This window comes from Aquila chrysaetos, chromosome Z (genome assembly GCF_900496995.4).
Source record: "Aquila chrysaetos chrysaetos chromosome Z, bAquChr1.4, whole genome shotgun sequence".
Lineage (NCBI taxonomy): Eukaryota > Metazoa > Chordata > Aves > Accipitriformes > Accipitridae > Aquila > Aquila chrysaetos.
Window position 1 is genome coordinate 4,611,337 of NC_044030.1, and position 21,243 is coordinate 4,632,579.

The 21,243-nt window shown below is 37.2% G+C and overlaps 1 protein-coding gene across 4 annotated transcripts in view; it reads left to right on the forward strand.

Annotated features, from left to right (window-relative positions):
- Positions 1-19,211, forward strand: part of TMEM161B (transmembrane protein 161B) — a 57,467-nt gene extending 38,256 nt beyond the window's left edge. For all 4 annotated transcript variants that reach the window (XM_030004618.2, XM_041121017.1, XM_041121018.1 and 1 more), the window contains 3 exons: positions 613-787; positions 2,996-3,092; positions 3,989-19,211. In XM_030004618.2, the coding sequence (XP_029860478.1) occupies positions 613-787; positions 2,996-3,092; positions 3,989-4,266 (550 nt within the window). In that variant the 3' untranslated portion in view covers positions 4,267-19,211. The remainder of the gene's footprint in view (positions 1-612; positions 788-2,995; positions 3,093-3,988) is intronic.
- The last annotated feature ends 2,032 nt before the right edge of the window (positions 19,212-21,243 follow it).

Below are 21,243 nucleotides of genomic sequence, written 5' to 3' on the forward strand. Positions count from 1 at the left end.
TCACTATTAGTCTAGATAATTCGAAATAGTAGTACTCAAATAGAGTTGAAACATACAATTGGCAGAGACTTTTATTGCTTTCTAGGTCAAAGTTATACTTCTAAGGTGATTCTATGACCACTGAACTATTAGATAAAACACTGCAAATATACATATGTTGTACTTCCATTTTGTTTCTCACTTTATCTTAAAGTGAGGGTTGTGCTCTAACAGAGTATCTAAGGTAACTGAAGTACACATTTGTTCTCTAGAACTGGGTGTCTCAAAACCTGTAATTATCTGAGCAAGCTTGTTTTTCAGTGTCCTCTCTTCATTACTCAACATTTAAGCATTTAAGAGCTGTTCTTGTTTACAGACAAATGGATACTAGTTTGGATCTAATGCTGTAATAGGGCTACTAGGAAGTAGCAGTAGAGAGAGAAGCAGAGGGCAAAAGTGAATATTACTTGCACGTGAACTTCCTAACTGTAGATTGTGCGTTAAGTATTTTTTACGATATGCTTCAATGTTTCTTTACAGATGATATAAACAACTCTGTAGTAGTAGAGTGACCTTTGGAAAACAGCATTACCCTATTTTTTTTTTTTTTTTTTTTTTTTTTTTAATCCACAGAATATCAGAAGATACATTTGACACTGTGAGGTTGTGGATTATAATCCTGTTGTGTGCTTTACGGTTGGCTATGATGCGTCATCATTTACAGGCCTATCTGAATTTAGCCCAGAAAAGTGTGGATCAGATGAAGAAAGAAGCTGGCAGAATAAGTATGGTTGATTTACAGAAAATGGTAAGTATGGTAGCACTGAGGTTGCATATTTGGAGTGCTCTGTCTGTACAAATGTTTTTTTCCAGTTTGTTATGTCTTCTGTGGCACTAGACCTGAAATCTGAATGAAGCTTCCTAAACTCTATCTCGTATAAAAGTAGCACCATTGCAGAGAAATTCTGCAAACCAAAATATGCAGAGATGTATCACCCGTATTATGCAGATGGCTTGTCTTAAGTTATTCAGAAGTTGTTATAAAAATTCCCTTCATGAATTATTCTTTACAGATATGTACAAATGTGATGTGTTTCTGTCCAGCATGAATAGATCTTGGGGAGGGCACAGGGTGAGTGGCGATCTGTACCTACAACATGGGAAAAAAAAGAAGTTGAATTTAGATAGAAGGTTAAAATACTGTTGCCTAATCCCAACTATGATTTTTAAATTGAGGCAAAATTCAAGATAAGGTGGCTATATTTTGGGATAAAATGACATGTTTAATTCTGTCAGACCACTCTCAAGTGCACTAGCCTAGTTAAAAAACTGTCTGCCCATCTTGTTACTGTGGCAAAGGGAAAATTTCTTTGACTTACTACTTTTCTTACCAAAAAAAACCCCAAACAAACAAACAAACATACCATCAACCAATTGAAGAATTAGAAATTCCTAAGCTTATTGTAGAATGGTGTTGTGTGTTGCCTGCAAAATAAGCTAACATTTCTAGTGTTGCATGATAGTGCTGCCTGATGGTCCTGCTGAGTTGGGGTGTATTGCAGGAGGAATACTGAAGTATGCCATAAGACACAGATTCCTCTCTTAGGATTGTCACTATTACTTATAATCTTGCCCTTGGCTTCACTGAATATCTGGAGGTTGTAAGGGGACTATGCAGTAGTTATTTACAAACAAAGTGGGTAGCAGTTTGCTTCAGAAAAAAGATTAGGAAATACAGGTAGAAGCAACTGGTTAGGATAGAACTGTGCTGGTTGCTGTGAACGCATAATTTTAGTTCTGGGAGCATTCATCCTATCTATAAAACAACAATAACGTTTCATGTGGTGTTTCCTAAATCCATTTATCCAGTATCTCCATATCTTCTCTTTGAGAAGGCCATAGCCATTAAATGAAGTCCTGTCTTGTTTTACTAGCCATGTCTGCTTTATCTTCTTCTGGAACTTCTGCCAGTAAAGTCTTCCCTATCTGTCATCCTACAGTGATCATTACTTCTTAATTTGTTCTTTTTATCATATTCCATCAATTACCTTACAATATTTTTTGTGTCATGCTTTTTCTTCTGTCGGTGTCTTACTACTTTTTCTTCTTGTGTTAGTTTTTTGATGCTTGCTCATCACGAAGCCCTTTGAGGTTTTAGAGGTATTTCCAAAAATGTCATGTCTGCCTTTATCTTTTTTGCCACTCTGTATTCTGTTTTTTTCTAAAATCCAGTTAGTTTTATTTCATTGCTTGCTTGCTGTTGATTTTATGACTTTTTTCCTTCTTTACTTGGTCTAGTCTTTTAGGTCAATAGCTTATATAAAATACATAATGTGACATTCTTGAGAAAGATGGAACAAATTGGGAGCAGGGGGAGGGATAAATCTGAGTGGATTTCAGTGAACCATAATGTATACCTGAAATAAAGACCATTTAAATGCTGTTGTAGATCAACTGTTAATGAAAAATCATCTTGTCACTGTTTTTAAAATACTGGTGTTTCACAGTTGGAAATCTTAAAAATATCTTGCCTTTGAAAAAGGACTGCAATATTAACCGAACTTTCATTTACTTTTTATGAGGCTTTGGACTGTGACTACTACCTCATTTTTGAAGTGGGATTTAGTTTGTAAATCACTGTGGACTTTAAAAATTAAATATATATTTAGCTTTGATTCTGGTGTATTGAAATAGGAATTTTTGAATGATGACATGTAGTTTGCAGAAGCAAATTGATTCTGTTTGTTTTAACAGAACTGATGCTTTTAGTTATTTCCTTTCAGCACTTCCTCTCAGATTTGTAAATGTCCTGAAAGTAGAGTTCATTATAGGGATTTCTTCATTAGGTCTTTTGAAGATAATATGTCACATGCCAAGATGTGCTAGAAAACTTTTAAAACAGGATTAATGCATAAGTACTGTTTTTTTAATAAATTGCTTGTTTTTCCTAGACATGTTCATAAAGGTTTGCTTTGATCAGCCAGAACTCATGAATTACTCTCTTCTGTTTTCCCAGGTGGCCCGGGTATTCTATTATCTTTGTGTAATTGCACTGCAGTATGTTGCACCATTGGTAATGCTCCTTCACACAACTCTGCTCTTGAAAACACTAGGTAGGCAAAATTGGATCAACAAAAATGTGTTCTGTTCTACACAGAGCTTTTATATTCTCAGCTTACTAAAGAGAATTAGAACGTACAGGTACTTGCAATACAGAAATACATTGTAGTTTCCTGCGATTTAAAACATACTGATGTGCTGCTTTTAAGCAGTCCTCTTGTGTTGCTGCCTTTGACATCTTTCAATGATATGCTAATTTGTTTGATTTATTTCTGAGAAATTGTGTAATACAACCAATTAAGCTGTTTACTTCTGTTGAAATATTTGTCTTTTTAAAAGTATTTTAGAAGTGATCTGTATAAAGCATTGTTGATTTAACCTTATGAGCATCTGTTAAAGGAATTTTTTTCAGCTTTTCAATCTTAAGTAGGATTTTTGAATGGAAATTGTGAGGTATGGGGTTCATTTTATTACTGGGATATCTGCTGTCACTCTGTTTTTGGTTTTGTTTTTTATCTTTCTTTCTTTCTTTCTTTCTTGTGAGGGCTGTCTTTCACAGCCTGCCATGCAGTCATGGCATTCTTTTTGCAAAATGTCAATGGAAAGAGATAGGCCTTATTAGGCTGTGATTCATCCTGTTCTGGAGTATACATCTACATCTGGTGAGATGAATTGTACCCAGCACTGACAGGGGTCCCAAGGCAACTGTATCACATGTAGATGTTAGGATGTCAAAAGGTAAGATGAATCCTACCCTAATAGGTTAGTAGTATGATCAAGAAGCCATGCAGATGAATACAGTTAGTGTTTACTAAGTTATAAGAACTTCAATTTTTTTTTTTGTGTGTGTGTGTGTGAAAAATATATATAGGATGATCTATAGAGTGATAGAAATAACAAAAATCGAATTTAATTCTACAAAAATCTGTTGCTCATTTCTTTTTAACAGGTAATTACTCTTGGGGCATCTACCCAGAATTGAATTCTGACACTCCAGTAGAAAACAGTCTGCTTCCCAGTTCAGTTTATTCTGAGTCTCCACCTGCTGATGGAAAGATGAAAGTAACTGTAGTACAAATAACAATGGCTTTGGGAAGCCTAAAGAATATTTTCACTCCTCTCCTGTTCCGGGGACTCCTGTCTTTCCTCACCTGGTGGATTGCTGCTTGCCTCTTTTCTACAAGCCTTTTTGGGCTTTTCTATCACCAGTACCTGACTGTGGCGTGAACAGGTCAACTGACAAAGCAAGTGTGAGGTCAAATACTAGATACAAACCCAGCTACCCAAGAGGAGATGAAGAGAAGAGAAGAAAACTATATATGGAGAGAAAACATATCAATTTTTTTTAAACACTTCCTCTGTGTTCTCAGGGTGAATATTCTTATAAAGTTTAAAATCGTGACTGGGTTTGCTGTTTTTGTTACCCAAATGGTAGGTAACTAATTGAATTATAGTATCGGGTCTGACTGATATTATTGTGTGGCAGGTGGTGGTGAGTGTGCTGAAAAGGTACGACCTCTGAGTATCTTGGTTCCATAAACAGCAAGCCAACCTCAAAACTTTGTGTTTTAAGCATCAACAGTCAGTGACTGAACTGTGTTAGAAGGATACTGGTTATAGTGATGGTGGCTGCCTATCAATTAAATCTTGAAACTGAGCCATACAATGAAAGGAGAGAGGGGATTTTAAAAAAATTCTGTTGGATAGCTATCTATCACTTTTCTCTATGAAAAATGAAATAATCCAACAGGACAAAAGAGATACTGTATATTACAGTAAGGAAAGTTGTATAAAATTTAAATTTAACAGGAATAGATGTATGGACCTGACAGGTATTGCTGCCTAAATATTTTGCAGGAATGCTTGTGCAGTAAGAGGAAAATTATAAATATATTATTTCAGTCCCTGCAGTCATTTTGAAGTAATGGCCATCGGTATTGGTGCTAATATTGATCCACAGATTCCATTTGGATCTTTTAAATTTCTTCTTTTCAGGTAATAGATAAATTCCATTGGATTCATGGAATAATAAAAGAAGATTAGTGACACCAATCAACCATTTCAAAACAAAACAGTTTAATCCTGCTGACTGAGAGTGTATGTATCTGTGTAATGTACATATAAATATATATTATATATTAAATATATAATATATATGAAGTTATAAAATATGGAATCTTTATTTTAAATTACTGAATGTATCTTACAGGGCCATGGAAGAGGGATGTATGTGTATCTAGTAATTTCAAGATCCCTTTTGAAATGAAAATTAAATTTTTTTTAAAAGTTCAGTTGAAAGGGCTATTTGTTTTTGGTGCCTCTTCAAAGGTACTTAGCTATACTAAAGAACTTAGGCTCTTTTGGAAGAAAAGATCTACTTAAACTGTTAATCTTGAAATTTTTGCTCTGTCAGATTGTCATCTTTTGCCACTCTAATCTGTGTTAACCTGGCCATATAGTAATAACTAATATCTCTTTGCTTCAGAAATAGATTTTCTGTATAATAAAACAGCTATAGTAAGGAGGAGCAAAGCATTAACTTTACAAGTTTTGCTTAAATGGAGGGATAGATTCCAAGTATAAAAGCATTGCAAAACAAAGTAGAATGACAATTTTTCAGATGTTTTGTGTAATTGCAAAATAAGAATGGGAATTTATATGCAGCAGCTTTTTTAAAAAGTTAATACCACACTTTGCAGAGGTCAGTGGGTTTTTTAACTAATACTAGCTGGTTTTATGTTACTGTTCTTTTTCTCTTGAATTTGTGTACAGCTTTGGCATATAATAAGCATTTATAAATGGAAAAGCTTAACTAAATATTTAATATGTAGCAAACCTACCATATGGGGAAACAAACTGTCAACAATGCAGAAAATCAAGAATTTAAGCTGGTGATAAACTGTCTTACTATGTTGAATGCCTTTTAAATTATTTATTTGTTTATTAAATTGCATTTACTGATACTAGGGAAACATTTGTGTACACCAGGTAGTACCTACCGCATGTGTTTGGGATGTCTGAGAACGCCTTGCATGATTCTACAAGTTTCATTGCACTATAGTATTTCAGTGCTACTGGTTCTGCAAGCTTTGTTTTTTCATGCCAAGTTTTCATAACTAATGGGGACAAAGACTTAACTGTGTGAATTGGCCTAAAGAAAAATATTTGACTTCATAGATTCAGATCTCAAAACATTCATAGGAAAAATCTTACAAAATATGACAGGTCCAGCAATACTGGACCCACTTTCTATTAGTTCAAGATGTATCACTACTAATAGAATTAATAAGACCAGTTTTTCAGTTACAGTTAGGTATCCAATGTTAATGTTTAATTCAGGAAAATAAAACAATATAGTGCAGTTTGATTCTGATAGTGAACTTGGCTCAGGAAGCTCACTATATAGGAGATATAACCTATTGCTGCAATCTGAAGCGTAGGAATAAACTTTGGATGCTGGAGAAGACTTCAAAATAATGTTAAGTGACAGAGTTTCTGTTGGCATAGGTATTTATTCTGAAAGCTCATAAGTGAACTGTAGTTATATAATATTGCATTCAGCAAAGGTAATTGATCGTGTGTGTAGCTGAGCTTCACAGAGCTTTTCGTAAGAGCTCATGCTGTCTTATTCTTCAGACGTCACACTGATCACAGTGAAAAATAGGCACCTGGATATTGCTAACATTAAGTTAACGCTTCTGGCCATTGCTCTTTCATTGTTCCGCAGAACTGAATGGTTGACCTTCTGGTCAGCAATCTGATCTGAGTGGGGATGGTCTTTCTTTGGATCCATTTAATCCTTACATGAGTCTAGAAGGTTTATTAAAAACTAAAATATAGCAATAAATGCCTTTGAAATGTGAGGTGACAGTGAAAGTAGAGGGAGCGTATTGCTATGGTTGTGAGCAATGCTTCCTACAGCTACTTGATATGCTCAAAAGTGACTTTTAAAGTAAAATAGCAACCCTGATAGTCCTGACTTCCATGTATATTATGTAAACTTCAAAGGAGTATCTGCTCACTTCTTCAGTAAGTTTCTTTAAAACAGGAGCTGGCAAATGCTTTTTTTTTTCATGGACACTTTTATCAGCACCTGGGGGGTGAGGGGGGAGGAAAGCATCTTGCAGAAGTGGAAAAGCAGGTAAAACATGACTGAAAGGTTAGTAGTTATTCAGGATTCTTAAACATTTTGTCTTGCTTTTTGCCTACTATCTACTTAATTTCTGAGAGATTTTGGAAGGAAAGGTGCCTTTGACAAAGAATCAATGTTTCTTTCTTTCTTTCTTCCTCATTTCAGATCTTCCTCTCTCACTCCAGTAATGTGACTTGTTAGCTTGAGTCCTTTTTCCTATCCACAGCTTTTTCGCTACATTCCCTGCACAGGACCGACTGGTCTAAATGAGTTCAGGACTGTATTTTGATTTTTATTGTTTTGGTATAAATTTATTTTTGAAGGACTAGTTCCTTTAAGTAGTATAAATAACTTTGAATTCCACCTGACGAATAAACAAACTTGTTGATGATTATTTAAACACTGCACTTTTATTATGGAAGTCCCTTTAGGCAAAGTATTAAGGTAGTGGTAAATCCAAGTCTTCCAGCACGTTCAGGGAAGTCCAAACATGACACTTGGGCTATTTCTGAGCTTAGAGAAGTTGATTAGGAAAAGGAGAATAGATTATAACAAGTCTATTCTTCCACTTTTCAGGCAATGTTCTCCAACAGCACTTGTCCTCTTTTGATACCTTCTCAAGCTATAGGATTTGCCAGGTTTTGAGGTATTTTTAGCTGCACGTTTTCCCTCTTCCAGACTTCTCTTGCATAAGAATCAACAGATAAAGTAATGGGGGAAAAACCAGGTAGTATCGGTATGAGAACATCCTTGTACAGAAGGATATGCTTTAGAAAATTAATTTCTGTGGCAGTTGTTCTTCACCTTCTTTGAGTTACAAGTACTGGAGGATGTGTGAATAGAGATGGGTGCTTACCTGGGTTTTAAAGTCAAACTCGACTACGAACAAAAATGCCACCAAGATGCATGGACATGCAATTAGGTAGCATAACTCAGTGTATAAAATGGTTAGTAAGTACAGAAATTTCAGCTAATCTCAAAGGAACAATTAAAAGTTTTGCATTTTTTCACAGTAACTACAGCTAAATGGTAATAGAGGTCTTGGATTTACCACATAGAAAATTTATAGTATCTAATCTTAAAGCTGTTGGAAGGCTCTACAAGGTAAAAGGCCTTATGCCTCTTTATTTTCAAAGGCCCCTGTTTTCCTTTAGAATGTTAGCTTGTTTCTGCAGAGACTTAAAACAGTTTTTAAATGCTATGCTTCATGTTGTGTCATATGACACTAGTTGTGCATTTATTTGTCAGCTACAAAGATTCTAGACTTAACCCCACAGTTCGTTTTGTCACTAGAAAGTTACTAGAATGTTTTAGTTAAGACTGAAGAATTAAGTGCATGGTGAAAATGGAAACACTGAATGAAAATGAGGCCGAAGAAAATTGTGTGTTCTCTTGGAGGAACCTTTCTATTGTGGCTGAGCAAAATCTTAATAGAGGAAGGCAACAGCAGGTCACTTGTATCCTAAATAAAATATTAACTATGAATGTTTACCATTACGAGTAAATAAGACTGTTAATTTCAGCATCTGCAGCCTAAGTCCTAAATCCCAAATGGTAAATGAAGAGCAATATTTTGACCTCACTGATACTTACTCTAAAGAGTATCTGGGCAACAAGTATTGAAGCCAAATGTCTGATCTAGTTAAGCAAGCTGATGCGGAGTAGTCAGTCTGTGCTTCAGAGTGATTTTTTTGCAACTTCTTTAGGAAGGTCTGCCATCCTTTGTGGCTCTGGCAGTGCATGCACTAAAATGGGTGGCAGGTCTAATCTCCTAATGCTAGACTGAAAGGTATTCCTCCTCTGTGGGAGAGATCGTGAGGCCAAGATGTTATTTCAAGGCTGCTTTTACTGACATCTGTATATGCTGCACTTAACTTTTTCAAGTCTCTCACTGTGGACTGCCAGGAGAGTAATGCTGCACTGGACATTGTTTTGCATGCCAGTGTATATGTATTTTTATAACTTTGATTTCAATGGCGTTTTTAATGGAAATTGTTTTTTAATCCTGGTACCATGGATCATCTTTTCATTTTTTGAATTAATATCAGTGCCTGCAACTAGAAGTCAAATACTTCTACACTAATTTTTTTTTTAAACTTGATGTCCAGATTGAAGTATTAACAAGTATGCAGTTTTATATTGAAATGTGAAATCCACCTGTAAATACCAAACTTTTTCCATATGTGATCACACATCAGTCAAGAATCCTTATCCAGATATGCAGCATTTCTCTCAACAACATGCTATCCATGTGACTCTGCTGCAATTTATAAAACAAACACCTCAGTAGAGTTTTGAGAGTAGCTTTTTACAAACACCTTAGTTGTAGGCCATTTCTATTTATTTTATGATGCTGCTAGGTATTTTTTAAAACATGGCTTAAAATATCTTGTGCTTAAAGTCAACCTTGTTCTCTTTTCCTCTGTTCATTGTAATTCTGCTTTCCATATATGTTCTAAGCTTCAAGAATGCATATTTATAGTATTTTTGATAAAAACTTAGGACAAAGAAAAATGCACCAAAAATTTTATTTTGTAAGTACAGTTCATACCCATGTCCTGATGTGCCAACAAACAGTTTTTATTTTTCCTGTCTTCAATCATTCCTTTGTCCTGTTGTTAACAATCTTGCACGTTTTCAGTTATGTAAGGTTTTCTAGGAAGAATACATGTGGAGAAATACTCTGTAATAGCAGTCGCAGGAAACTTTGTCAAATGTTTCAGTCTTCCCATTTATGTGAGCAAATATTAATGTAAAGATGCTATTAAATAATTTAAGTCTAAAATTTCTCATAAGGTAGACTTGTTATAAATTGCACAGGGAACATCTTGTTGTAAATATTTTACTTTAAATACATCTCTGTTGCTGGGAACACACATAAATTCAGTGTTGTTATTCTGTTAATAGTTTGGGGTTTTTTTTTCTTTTTAAGTGAAAAGCGCATAATACTTCCTATTCTAAAACAAACCTAAGAACAGAAGACTCCTCTCCCTTCATTTCAGTATTTGCTAAATGGGAAAGACTCTGATGTTATTTATGTAAATTCCAGCTTCCTCTTACTGCTAAATTACTATTAAAATACAATTTTTATAGTTGCAGCTTTACAAGTGTTAAGACCGTCATGTTTCACAGTGAAGATGGTGGCAAATGGTTGTTGTGTTATATTGACCTGTCCTGACTGGTGTTGTATTACCTGCTGTTTCAAAACAAATTGTCTCGTTTGCTTTATGCTTTAGAGGTTTATCGGGATCTGTGAACAGGAGAGTGCAGCACGTGTTGGAAAAGCAGGGGAGTTGCTCTATTTTGGGTTGGGGGTTTGTGGGCATTTGTTGGTGTGGGGTTTTTTTTTTAGTTGTTGTGGATAATACTTAGGTACAGTTACTACAAATAATAAACAACCTACAGTAACATGGCATTCTTTATGTAAACTGTAGACAAGTGCCTAAATGTGGGTGGTCTCTAGAAGACATGCTTTAAATTTCTTGCATGTACCTTTGTAGTTATTTTGCTACATAATAGACGGTTAACTTTTGGAAAGAAAATGCAAGAACTGCTAGCCCTTAAAATGGAATTTGCTATAAAATTATTGTTTCCTTACAGTTTTTGGCATATAGAATGTCCATGTGTGTTTATGGGTTACTACACATTGGAGGCAAATAAGATTTTGAAGAAATCTTTTCCCTTCCTGTTACTTTAACGATAATCTAACGGCTTTGCCCACTACCTGACTGGTAATATAACACCCCACTGCCACCTATGCATTCGGTTTTCTTTTTTGATGACTGAGGGAAAGGACTTACACAATCCTGAAAGGATTGACTTTATTAAAAGTTTTGTAGTGACACCCTGGGTGTTACTTATGCCCCAGTTGCGCAGGCACAGGGGTGACTTCAGCCGGGTAAGTAGTTCTGCTTGAGCTCAGAAAGGCTGAAGTTGACCGCATATGTTTGGATATGGGGCAGAAAGAGTACAAAAGAGCCGGCTTGTAACATGCTGGCTGGCACCGAGCAAAGCGGCTCCAAAAGAAAGGGCACAAGTTACGCCTTGTACCGATTTTGTAGAATGCTGTTAGGGTATTGAATAGCAAAACCACCCTTACCTTTCAACTGCTTTCCCACCTCCGAGAATGGCAAGAGCTGAAGGTGAAACCTGCCTGGTCTGGTTCAGCAGGGAAATTCAAACAGTGAGGAAACAGCAGGTGCCTGCTCTTGAGTTAATTATGCATTCTAAATGTGAAGCGCTTGTAAGCTGAGATGGTGTTGATTCAAATCTACCAAAGGAAGCCTTCCTCCGAGGAAGGCTTATAAAAGCATTTTGAGCTTTTAGCTCTAAAAAGTGGCTGTAGCAATCTGTACTGTATATAGTACGCTGTTTCGGAAAACTTGCTCCAGTAAGCTTACTAAACATTTTCTTACACTATGTGTAAGAAATTATATTACTTTTTTTTACTGTAGAGTATTTAAGAAGCTGGTTTTGTCCTGCTTAATGTTACCATGTATCAGGCAGCATTTTATTAATGTGAAAATAGTGAGAATTGGTTTGTCATCTAAACGCTTAAATTACTTTAGTATCAGTTTATTTTCCAAAGTGAAGCAAGATTATACTTTCTTATTCCCCATTCATTCTGTTGAAATGTTATAATTTAACTTTGTTTTTGTAATGCACACATTATTAAAATTAAATTTATATCTGTTAGTTACTAATGGTAATACCACAGCAAATCTAAGAGAAACTGTGATATCTGCTGTATATTAACTGCCCCATCAACTTGCCTGCCTTTGTAAAGCGTTGATCCATGTTAGACATTTAATGTCTACTGCAGTGATGCTCACACAGTATTTTAGTATCCCTACATGTACTCTGCATGCCTTGCATTTCCGCACTGTAAAAGGATAGACTGTTTTACAGTATTTACTCTAGGTTAAAAAAAAAAATCCATTATTTTATATAGTATATCCCATATCTAAAATAGGACAATTTCTAAAGCCAAAGATCAATAAATGTTTATTGTCTATCAGTGTGATTTTTTTTTTTTCCCTATTCTATAATATACATCCCACTTGTATCAACTTGTGCAAAAACTCCAGGTTTGCCAAAGAATGTGTGGTAACCAGACTTTTTCTCAGTTTCTGTGCTAGCCTAAAATGTTTATCTTTCTTAGAAATAATTGAGTATTTATCCCCTCCTCATTTGGGGTGCAGCAGAATAAACAATTTTTTAGTATAAATGTAGATAATGTCTTATTCACATGAATAGCAGTTTACCCACAAAGGCGTACAGGTTTGATATAAATGTTTTCATTTCTGAGTGTTTCAGAATTAAAATTTGGGAACAATTTAAGGGGAAAAGGTTGGCTGCACACCATGGTGAGTGGAGGAAATTCTGAGTTTCCGCGTACACTCACAGGATTTATCACCTTTCTTCTTGACTGTCACCCTTCCTGATAGGAAACCACTTAAAAAGGGGTTGTATTTGCTGTCTTAAAAAAAGAGAAGTAATGTGTTTAAAAACACATTACATGGTGTCTTCTATTTGTTTCATCCTAGCAGCACTGACAAGGAATATACTTAAAGTAATTATGTCTTGTAACCTTTGTTTTTTTTAATTTGATTTTTGGGATATCATATTTAGCTATGCATGGATTTTCTTTCCATGTGTGCTACACGAACAGATGAATGATGCCAAAACTGCTCAGGTAGTTCTACAGCAGTAAAAAAATCCTTGAGAAAACAGCCTCTCTTAAACTACAACCAAAGGGGTACCAAAGACTCCTTCAATTACAAAGGACAGTCCTGTTGCAGAGAGGAAAAATGCCCCATAGTCCCTAGGAAGAGCCAGTCTTGATTTTTGGGGTGGGGATTTGAAAGTGTACAAGGCATCTGGGCTGTGAGACCCCCTCCTGAAAGTGATCAACCTGTCTCAGGTAATAGAGTGAGTTTAAAATCATGGTTAGGAGGAAGGTAATGAGCTATGGTGGGAGATTTGTTTGTCTCTCAGAAGCTATCTCAGCCTTCTGCTTTCTCCGTGCAACCTGAAGCTTGAGACTGCCTTGAGACTCTACAATCCCCAAGGCTTTGCAGTAGAATGGGTGTTTAGCCTGGCATGTTCTTCTCAACAGTTTTTATAGTCCATGCTTCTACTTTGGATAATGTGTTGATGCTAGTTCAATACTTCCAGTTAATCAGTGGATGCTGACACAGTGTAGGTGCTTCTCAAGATTTTTTCTAGGCTAGGTTTCCGTGCCCTACAAAGTTTGTTGTGTTTAACCTTCAAAAGGACTTCGGCTGAAGCCATACTGAACACAGTCAGGTTACTTGTGCTGTTGACTACAGCATCTTTTCTAGCTGTGAAGTGTTCCAAGTGCTGGAGAGCTCAGACAATCGAGCAGTTGCCTGAAAAAAGCATCCATCCCTCTGCTAGCCACAGCCCTGGTTGCCACGAAGATGTGTGCTCTGCTCTTCCAGCTCTTCACATTCATCTGCTCTGCTGCTGTGAGAGCCTTGGCAGCGTGCTCCTGGAATGAAAGTGAGCCTTAGATTTCAAGGGTTATATGAAGTCTTGCTTTTGAACCCATCAGGTTCACACTCTAAAGCCCCACTGATTTAAAAGGTCTTCAGTGAGGAAAACTAGCAAAGCTGGCCTCTGCTGTCAAGTGCAAGCACGCAGGATTCAGTGTAATAGCCTAGGGACTATCCAACTTTTTGAAATGTTAATTTTAGCAGAATATGTTCTCTGGTAGAGGAAGGTGTGGGAGTGTACTGCAGCCAAGAGGGCAAGCATCTGGTACCGGTCCAGACAGGGCTGAGAAAATAATGAAGATGTTGCTGGTTTGATTCAGATTTTATGAGGAATTTTCAAAGAAGATATTACACAATTATTATTGCTTGCCTTCTTAATAGGCAGGCTGTTAACTGGTAGACTGCAAAAGGCATGCAGCAGAGACTGGGAGATCACTCTTTTGGAGGAATATTCAGTTTCCCTCTAAATCTACATTAAAAAAATAGAAAGTAATTTGTTATACTTCTTCTGGAGTCGATCTTGCAATATTTTCTGCTTCTCATAATATCTCTTTAAAGACCTCCCTGAAACGCTGTTTTTTGAGGGTTGTTAGCATTTTGCTTTCCCAGGGGTGCAGCCCTAATGGGTCTGGGGGAAAGGTGGCTTTCTCAGTGCGTGAAATGTGGAGTTGCTTCATAATTCTGTCTCTCTTGAAAGCTGAAAGGAAAATAAAGGAACCTTCTTTCTGAGTTATGAGATTCACAGCCCACTTCCAGTGATTCTGAGTAACCAACCCATGGCCATATTCTCTCCACCTGTCAGATTGGAAAGCAGTCTTTCAATGAGTGTGGAACATCTGTGATTTCCTGAAATGCTCATTTTTATAGTTGTATGGGGTATAGTGTGAGGCAGTTGTGCATATGTCAGAAACTAAAAGAATATAGGCTCTTAGTTGGAGTTAGATATATCGGATCTTTTAGGATCACAGATGTCCAGTTGCTTCCCATTCATTTGGGTTATATTGGGAATAGGACATGCCTGCAAGGTTTGGTCCTGAAATCCAGTTTTCTTCCTTGCGTGAGCACATGCTAATCCACTCCTACTCTGGTTTTGGTATCAGTGTGGTCAGAAGAGTGAAATATCAAAATCTTCAGGCCAAACATCTGTACCTTGTCCAGATTGCCAGTTCCCCTGTCGTCTTGTTCACGGAGTGGGATCAAGCTGTTACTATCATCTCCCAAGCAGCATGAACTCACAGAAGTGGGGAAGGGGGTGGGCACAGCAGAGTCATATATCAAGGAATTGGGCTGCAATTTACAGAACAAAAGATACAGAAAGCAGTCGCTCTGGACAGGGATTTGCTGGCCACAGGAAAGCACAACATGGTGATTTCGGCAGTTTGATAATACGCTGCTAAAAACCACCTGGGAGGTGGGGAGTGAATGTGATGCAGACTAAAAACCAAAAGGGGTGAGTAGGAGATTGTCTTCTGTAGCGCAGGATAAGCAGGACCAATGCCATAAAACTCCAGGGTGAGGTGTTGCGCGTTGTTGTTTTTCAGCTGAAAACCTGGGAAAGCAGTGGAGGATTTAAGGACTAGAAAAATGACTTCTAGTGAGAAATATGAAAAGAACTCTGCAGAGCATCAAGGGAAGATTCAGAGGTTAAAGTACCTTAATGTGGAATAAAAACTGCATAGAGAAGGACTCTGAGCTTACAGGAAGACAGAACAGGAACCAGAGACTGGAACCTGACACTAGATAAATCACAATAGTAGAAAATGCGGTTTTAACAGAGAGCGTTGCTAATTGCATTGCAACCTGAAGTAGTGAATTCTCCACTGGGTTGTCTTCAGACATCCTCTCTATAAGCTGCTATGGGTGAACAAGTTACTGGTCTCTATACAAGGATAATCAACAGATAGCAAAGGAGCCAGGGGAAAAACAAATAAACCACTGTTTAATTCAGTTTTATTCTAAAGATTGGAATTTTGGAACTTTTGGATTGGCACTGCTGTGGCTGGATTGCCACATGACTAGGAGGAAACGCACAAACTTGATTTCTTTAACCCAGACTATGTGTAGCCATTTTTTATATTGCATAGGTTTTAATGCCTTTAAAAAGTTCTAAGTGGTGAAAGATTTTAAAATACAGTTTTGCTGATATCTAGCAAAAAGGTAATGTAAATTTGAAAATAAAGAAATGTAAAGTAAGGAAATACAAATGTTACATTCTGTCTGTCTAGAGGCATAATGATATCTTAGAAAAGAAAACTTTTTCTTGGAATTCTTTTTCTAAAAAATGCCAAATTGAACTCCGTGTCAAGAGTAGAGTCAGAACGTTAGTCTTACAAAGTTAGAAGTGTAAGTCTCCAGCACTTGGAACTTTTAGTTCTGAAGCTACAATTTTATGATTCTTACTTCTCAGCTAAAAATAAAGCAAAGGAGTTCCTTAGGTAAGCAGCTAGATGAGAGATCAAGAACTGGCATTTAGATTTTAGTTCCAAGTTTGGGCTTTCGAAGCAGCAGAAATTGTTAGCAGGAGGAGACTTGCTGTTGCACTCACTGGCTTCGTGTCTGAGCTGGCAATTTAAGGTTCCACTTCTCTTAAATGCCTGGAGGTAAGAATCATTTTGTTCTCTTCCTCTATGGATTATTGCTATTATTAACCTTTTGGTGGCTATATTGAGACTTGTGCTACTGTCAAGAAACTCTACTTTGGAGACATATCCTCCCTTCTCCCCCTGCAACTCTATCTTTTCATCAGAACCTTGCTTGAGAAATAGATGAGTAATGATGGTAGTTCAAGCAAGCTGTTGCAGTTGGTTTAGGATGTTTCAGTAGGAATTCAGAGGTTCCTTGTCTGTTATCAAAGTCTATCAGCTGAATTGGAGACTTCCTCCCTTAGTAGCATCTATATTCTGTTAAATTTTTTTTACTCGTATATATTGTTTCTTTCATATCTTAGTTTTCATGGTGGGGTCTGCTCTCCAGAGCACAGTTTTTAGCTGAGGGGTGTTGTTTTCAGCGGAGCAGCCTCCCCACCTGGGGGTTTCACCCTTGGCCAGCCCAGGCACACGCTTGCCATCTCCCTGCCCCGTGCTTGTGTCTCCTCCTCACCCACAAAGAGGGGCACCAGACACATGCGCTCCCCCACGTATCTGTAGTTTCAGATTTAGCCATTTACTCACCCTTTATATACTTGTTCAGACTACTACTCTGTTCCTGGTCTTTTTTCCTCCTGCCCTTGACTGCAAGCCCAGTTCTTTCAAACCTCCCAGGCAATCACCTCCCAAGTGTTAATAAGACAGCCCTATTAACGTATCTCACAATTAACTCTGCCTCTTGTTTTGCAACAGCTTTGCAACACTGGTTGTTATCTGGATATTTGATAATTCCCAGATCCTTTTATGCTGTACTGGTGGAAGAGAAAAATATTTCCTATTTTTATATATATGCTTTTTTCTTCTTTATTAAGTGTAGTACTTGGCACTTTGTTACTTTTTTTTTTTCCCAAAAATATTAATTTTAGACAATTTCTCCAATGTATCAAAGTTACTTTAAATTCCAAGTAATTGTAACTTGTGTCCATTAGACTTATTATGTGTTTTCTATGCAAACATACTAAGATAATGCAATCATAGAATCATAGAATAGTTTGGATTGGAAGGAACCATTAAAGGTCATCTAGTCCAACCCCCAAGATGCTAAGGAAAATACTGAAGGGTATTGTCCTCATAGGAGTGCGCAGACACATGCATTATATATATGTTCACATCTATGTGTTTTTATATATAACCACCACCCCCATAATATACTCCCTGCCTAACAGTGAAATGCTCATAGTAGTTCTTCTGTGTCGTGTCCTAACTGGCATGTACATGCTTCATACTCTTACTACATATGTTCTAGTCTATTTATGAAAATTGCTGGATTGCCTCAAAGACCTTAATAAAGGCAAGACAGCACCTCTTACTTTCCCCTGCCCCATCAGGCCATTTGTGCGAGAGAAGGAAATTGGATTAGTTTGACGTGATCCGTCCTTGGCAGATCTGTGTTAGCTTTCATTATTGCATCACCCTCTTGGAGCTTACAGATTGATTAGGAATCTCTTTGGGGTTTTTGTCTGGGTATTTAAGTTAAGTTTGGGTGGTTTAATAACCCCGATTACCCCACACTTTCTATAGGTGGACGTCGTATTTCCCTGTCTTCATCCCCATGAAACTTTTCATCTTCTGTGAGCTTTACAGGCTGGTCAGTAATTGTATGGTGACACTTTTGGCCAGTGCAGTAAGTACTCCAGTGACCTTCCTCAAGCACTCCTGATTAAACGCATCTAACTTTTCTTAATATTCTGTAGTCTTTCATTTCTGTACCCTGGCCTGCTATTGTGAAAAATAAACAAAAAAGTTAAGGAGCATTCCAGCAGCTTATTTTCTTAATTTCCCTATTAAGTAATAGACAGCTATTAATTTTCCTTCTTATTTCCGTTGTCCCTTAGATATTATTAGCTTTCTTGGTTTTGTCCCTGTCTGCCTGTTGGAGATTTTTTTATGCTTCCTTTTATTTGTGGTGTTGTTCGGCTGTTTTTGTTCTGAGTTTGGTTATGAAAGAAATCCAGCTTTCTTCTTGCTCTAGTTTCTTCTCTCCTTCCATGGTACCGTTATTTATCATCTCCCTTTACTCCCACTAGAGAAGTCACTTTTCTTATACATTTTAGAGAACAAGCTGTTGCAAGAGTTGAAACATACTGAAGTCACCCGCAGCATAAATTTATCCTTTCAAGAAAGCGTGTCAAGTCCAGCTTTTGCTGCTTTTTGTAAAAACCTCCAATCTCTGTCAGCTCCACAAGATTCTGAGGTTTGCATCTATACAAAACAAAGTTATTCTAAACTCACAGAAAAAGGATTTTTATTACAGAATTAATAATTGCTTTCAGTGGGAAGATATTTTTACTAGATTTTGATTAATACGATGCTTTCCATCTGTGTTCTCTCAATTTCCCAATCAACGCAAAAAACTTGTAGGTATTATCTCTCCACTGCAGAGCAGTAGCAAAGAAGGAAGTAGCCTTCTGTGGAAGGCATTAAATAGGAATAAATATGCCCAAAGTCAGCTGTTGATGTCTCTGATGCCAGACCTACGTTAAACAGAGCAGCTCTTCGGCAGGGCAGGAAGAAGTGCCCTGAAAGTTGGCTTATTTGCTTAAGTGGATTTAGTAGTATTTCTGCTTTTTACAAAGAAATTAGGTTATGTTAACATCACTCTGAAATACCGAGAAGTAAATTTTGAAGTGGTCAGGGCATGTGCTGCTTGTGTAAAATATCTTTCTTCAAATTTTATTTAGTCTCTACAATCCTGTTTTCACTTCTGTCTTCTGTTTAATTTGATTCAACTGCATAGAAGTGTAAGGGGTTTATTTTTTGCAAGGTCTTTGCTGGGAGAGGGATATTATATCTGAGAAAAAGGCTATGCTAAGAGTTTCACGTACAAATGTTTCATATATTTAATAAAAAATAAAATTGTCAAAACTTTGAAAGAAATTTTGTCTCCTGGTGCTTATGTGTTTCAAAGCATGTTCTGTTGCAGATGAAAGTGCAACTGGTAGAGACTGAACATATTTATTTACTGATCGTTTCATTGTTCCGTACTCAAATAAAAATGCCACGTGTCAGCATCAGTGTGAAAATACCGGACTTTAGAAGCACCATTGAGGAAACATATTTTGGTTATAAGAAAATCAGAGACTGAAGAATACAAGCGCATTGAGGGTAAGTTACTGGTGAAGTGAAGAGGATGAGGAAGGTGGGCTTAAACTCACCTGCTGAAGTGTCTGCATCCATAAACTTAGCGTCCTGGATTTTGGCACAAGAAAAGTCCTTAGGATACAAGCAAATCTTGCCCAGACACTTGACCCCATCCTCCATGAGGCGTTTCATGCAGTGAAGGCAGGAAAAAATAAGGCAAAGCTGTGGAGTTATCTAGTATTAACTTTTAAACTCTGTTTTAAACTCTATTTTAAAGTTACTTGACTAGATTTCATGGTTGCAGTGTCTCTTTAGCCTGTCTGCTACCTGGTGTAAGATTAAATGGAAGCAAGGAAGGGAGGGGTAGAAGCTGAATGCTGTAAAATGGCTACAGCTGGTGCATTGAAAAATTATCACTATGCAAATGACCTTTCCTTTAGGAAATTTTAAAATAATGAAATTGCTTTAATATACTTCTAGCAGGTCATTCAATTAAAAGGGTTTTAAAATTAAGTTTCCGCTGCTGAACAAACAAAATTGCAATGAATCTGAATTAGCAATGTAAATAGTTTGTTTAGTGAGTAAATATTAGACCACTGTGTGGTTAGAAACATGGAGAGGGAGTTTTACAGGGCAAAGTGTTCAAGCCTGTCTACCTCAAGTTGAGCTCTTAAATCTGTACGGAGGCCCTGGTCTTGTTTTGCTAACTGGTGACTTTTAAACTTGGGCATATATCTAACTGGCTAAGCGGAAGCAAATTGATACTGGATTTAGATGTAGCAGTGTTGGGCCCAGTGCAACTTAAAATTGAATTCTCCTTTATTTTTCCCCATAAAAAGTCACCCCTTAGGTGAGGGCTGGACATTGTCCCGAGGATGAGGAGCAATCCGGGATACAGCAGGTTCCCCTCCTATGTCCCAGGCAAAGATGGGGTCATGGCACAAGATCCACCACACTCCTGCGAGAGTTATTTCAGTTCTCTTAATTCCTGCAGCACCTGTGGTTCCCTTTTAAACTCTCGAGATACCTGAGGAATGTTATTTGCTTACTTTTGCCCCTGTTTTCTTTTTTTATGCAGTCTTCTGCAGGATTCCCATTTTGGTCCTGCTTAATCCCGTGCTTTTTCTTGTACTTTGAGTGAATTAGCATATTCCGACAGCAGTTTCCTTTTAACCTGTATTTCACTGATAAATGTATGTATATGTTTTACACACTGTGTATGTGGAAGGTTTGTAAGGGAATCTGGGCACTGATCCTTACTTAGTCCCTGCTGAATCAAAAGGGATGGATTTTGATTAACTTGAAAAAGGGAAGAAACTTTAATTGAAGTTTTTGCAATTTAGTGACTAGTTTATTGTGTCTTTTGATGCAAAATATAATTCCAAAATTAGTGTGAAATACTGGTTTTAAACTCACTTGTAAAAACCAAGAGTAAGCACACTTAAAAATTGATTAGAGCTGCATGAAGCTGTTCCCTAGAGATTTGAACTCTGGTGCATATGCCCTCCCGGCTATCTTAGTCATTGCTGTTTTGCCCATTTAGTTTGCAGCTGGCTCACCTTGTTCATTTGTGCTGACCTAGTTTATCTGATTACTTTAGTTGGCCATGGTGGAGAAGGAAAGAGGAAGGGTGGGGGGGGGGGAGAAGAAAAAAAAAAAGTTGCTGCTTCCAGTTCTGGTGAGGCACTCATTTTTCTCCCTTGCAGCCACCTCTGTTGTTTCATATCTTTTAAGTGTGAGATTGCTTATACACCACACTGTGTAGCTGCATTATAATAAGGTTCAACAGGGTGTCTCTCTTCAGGCCTGTTGTCAGGGACAGAGACAG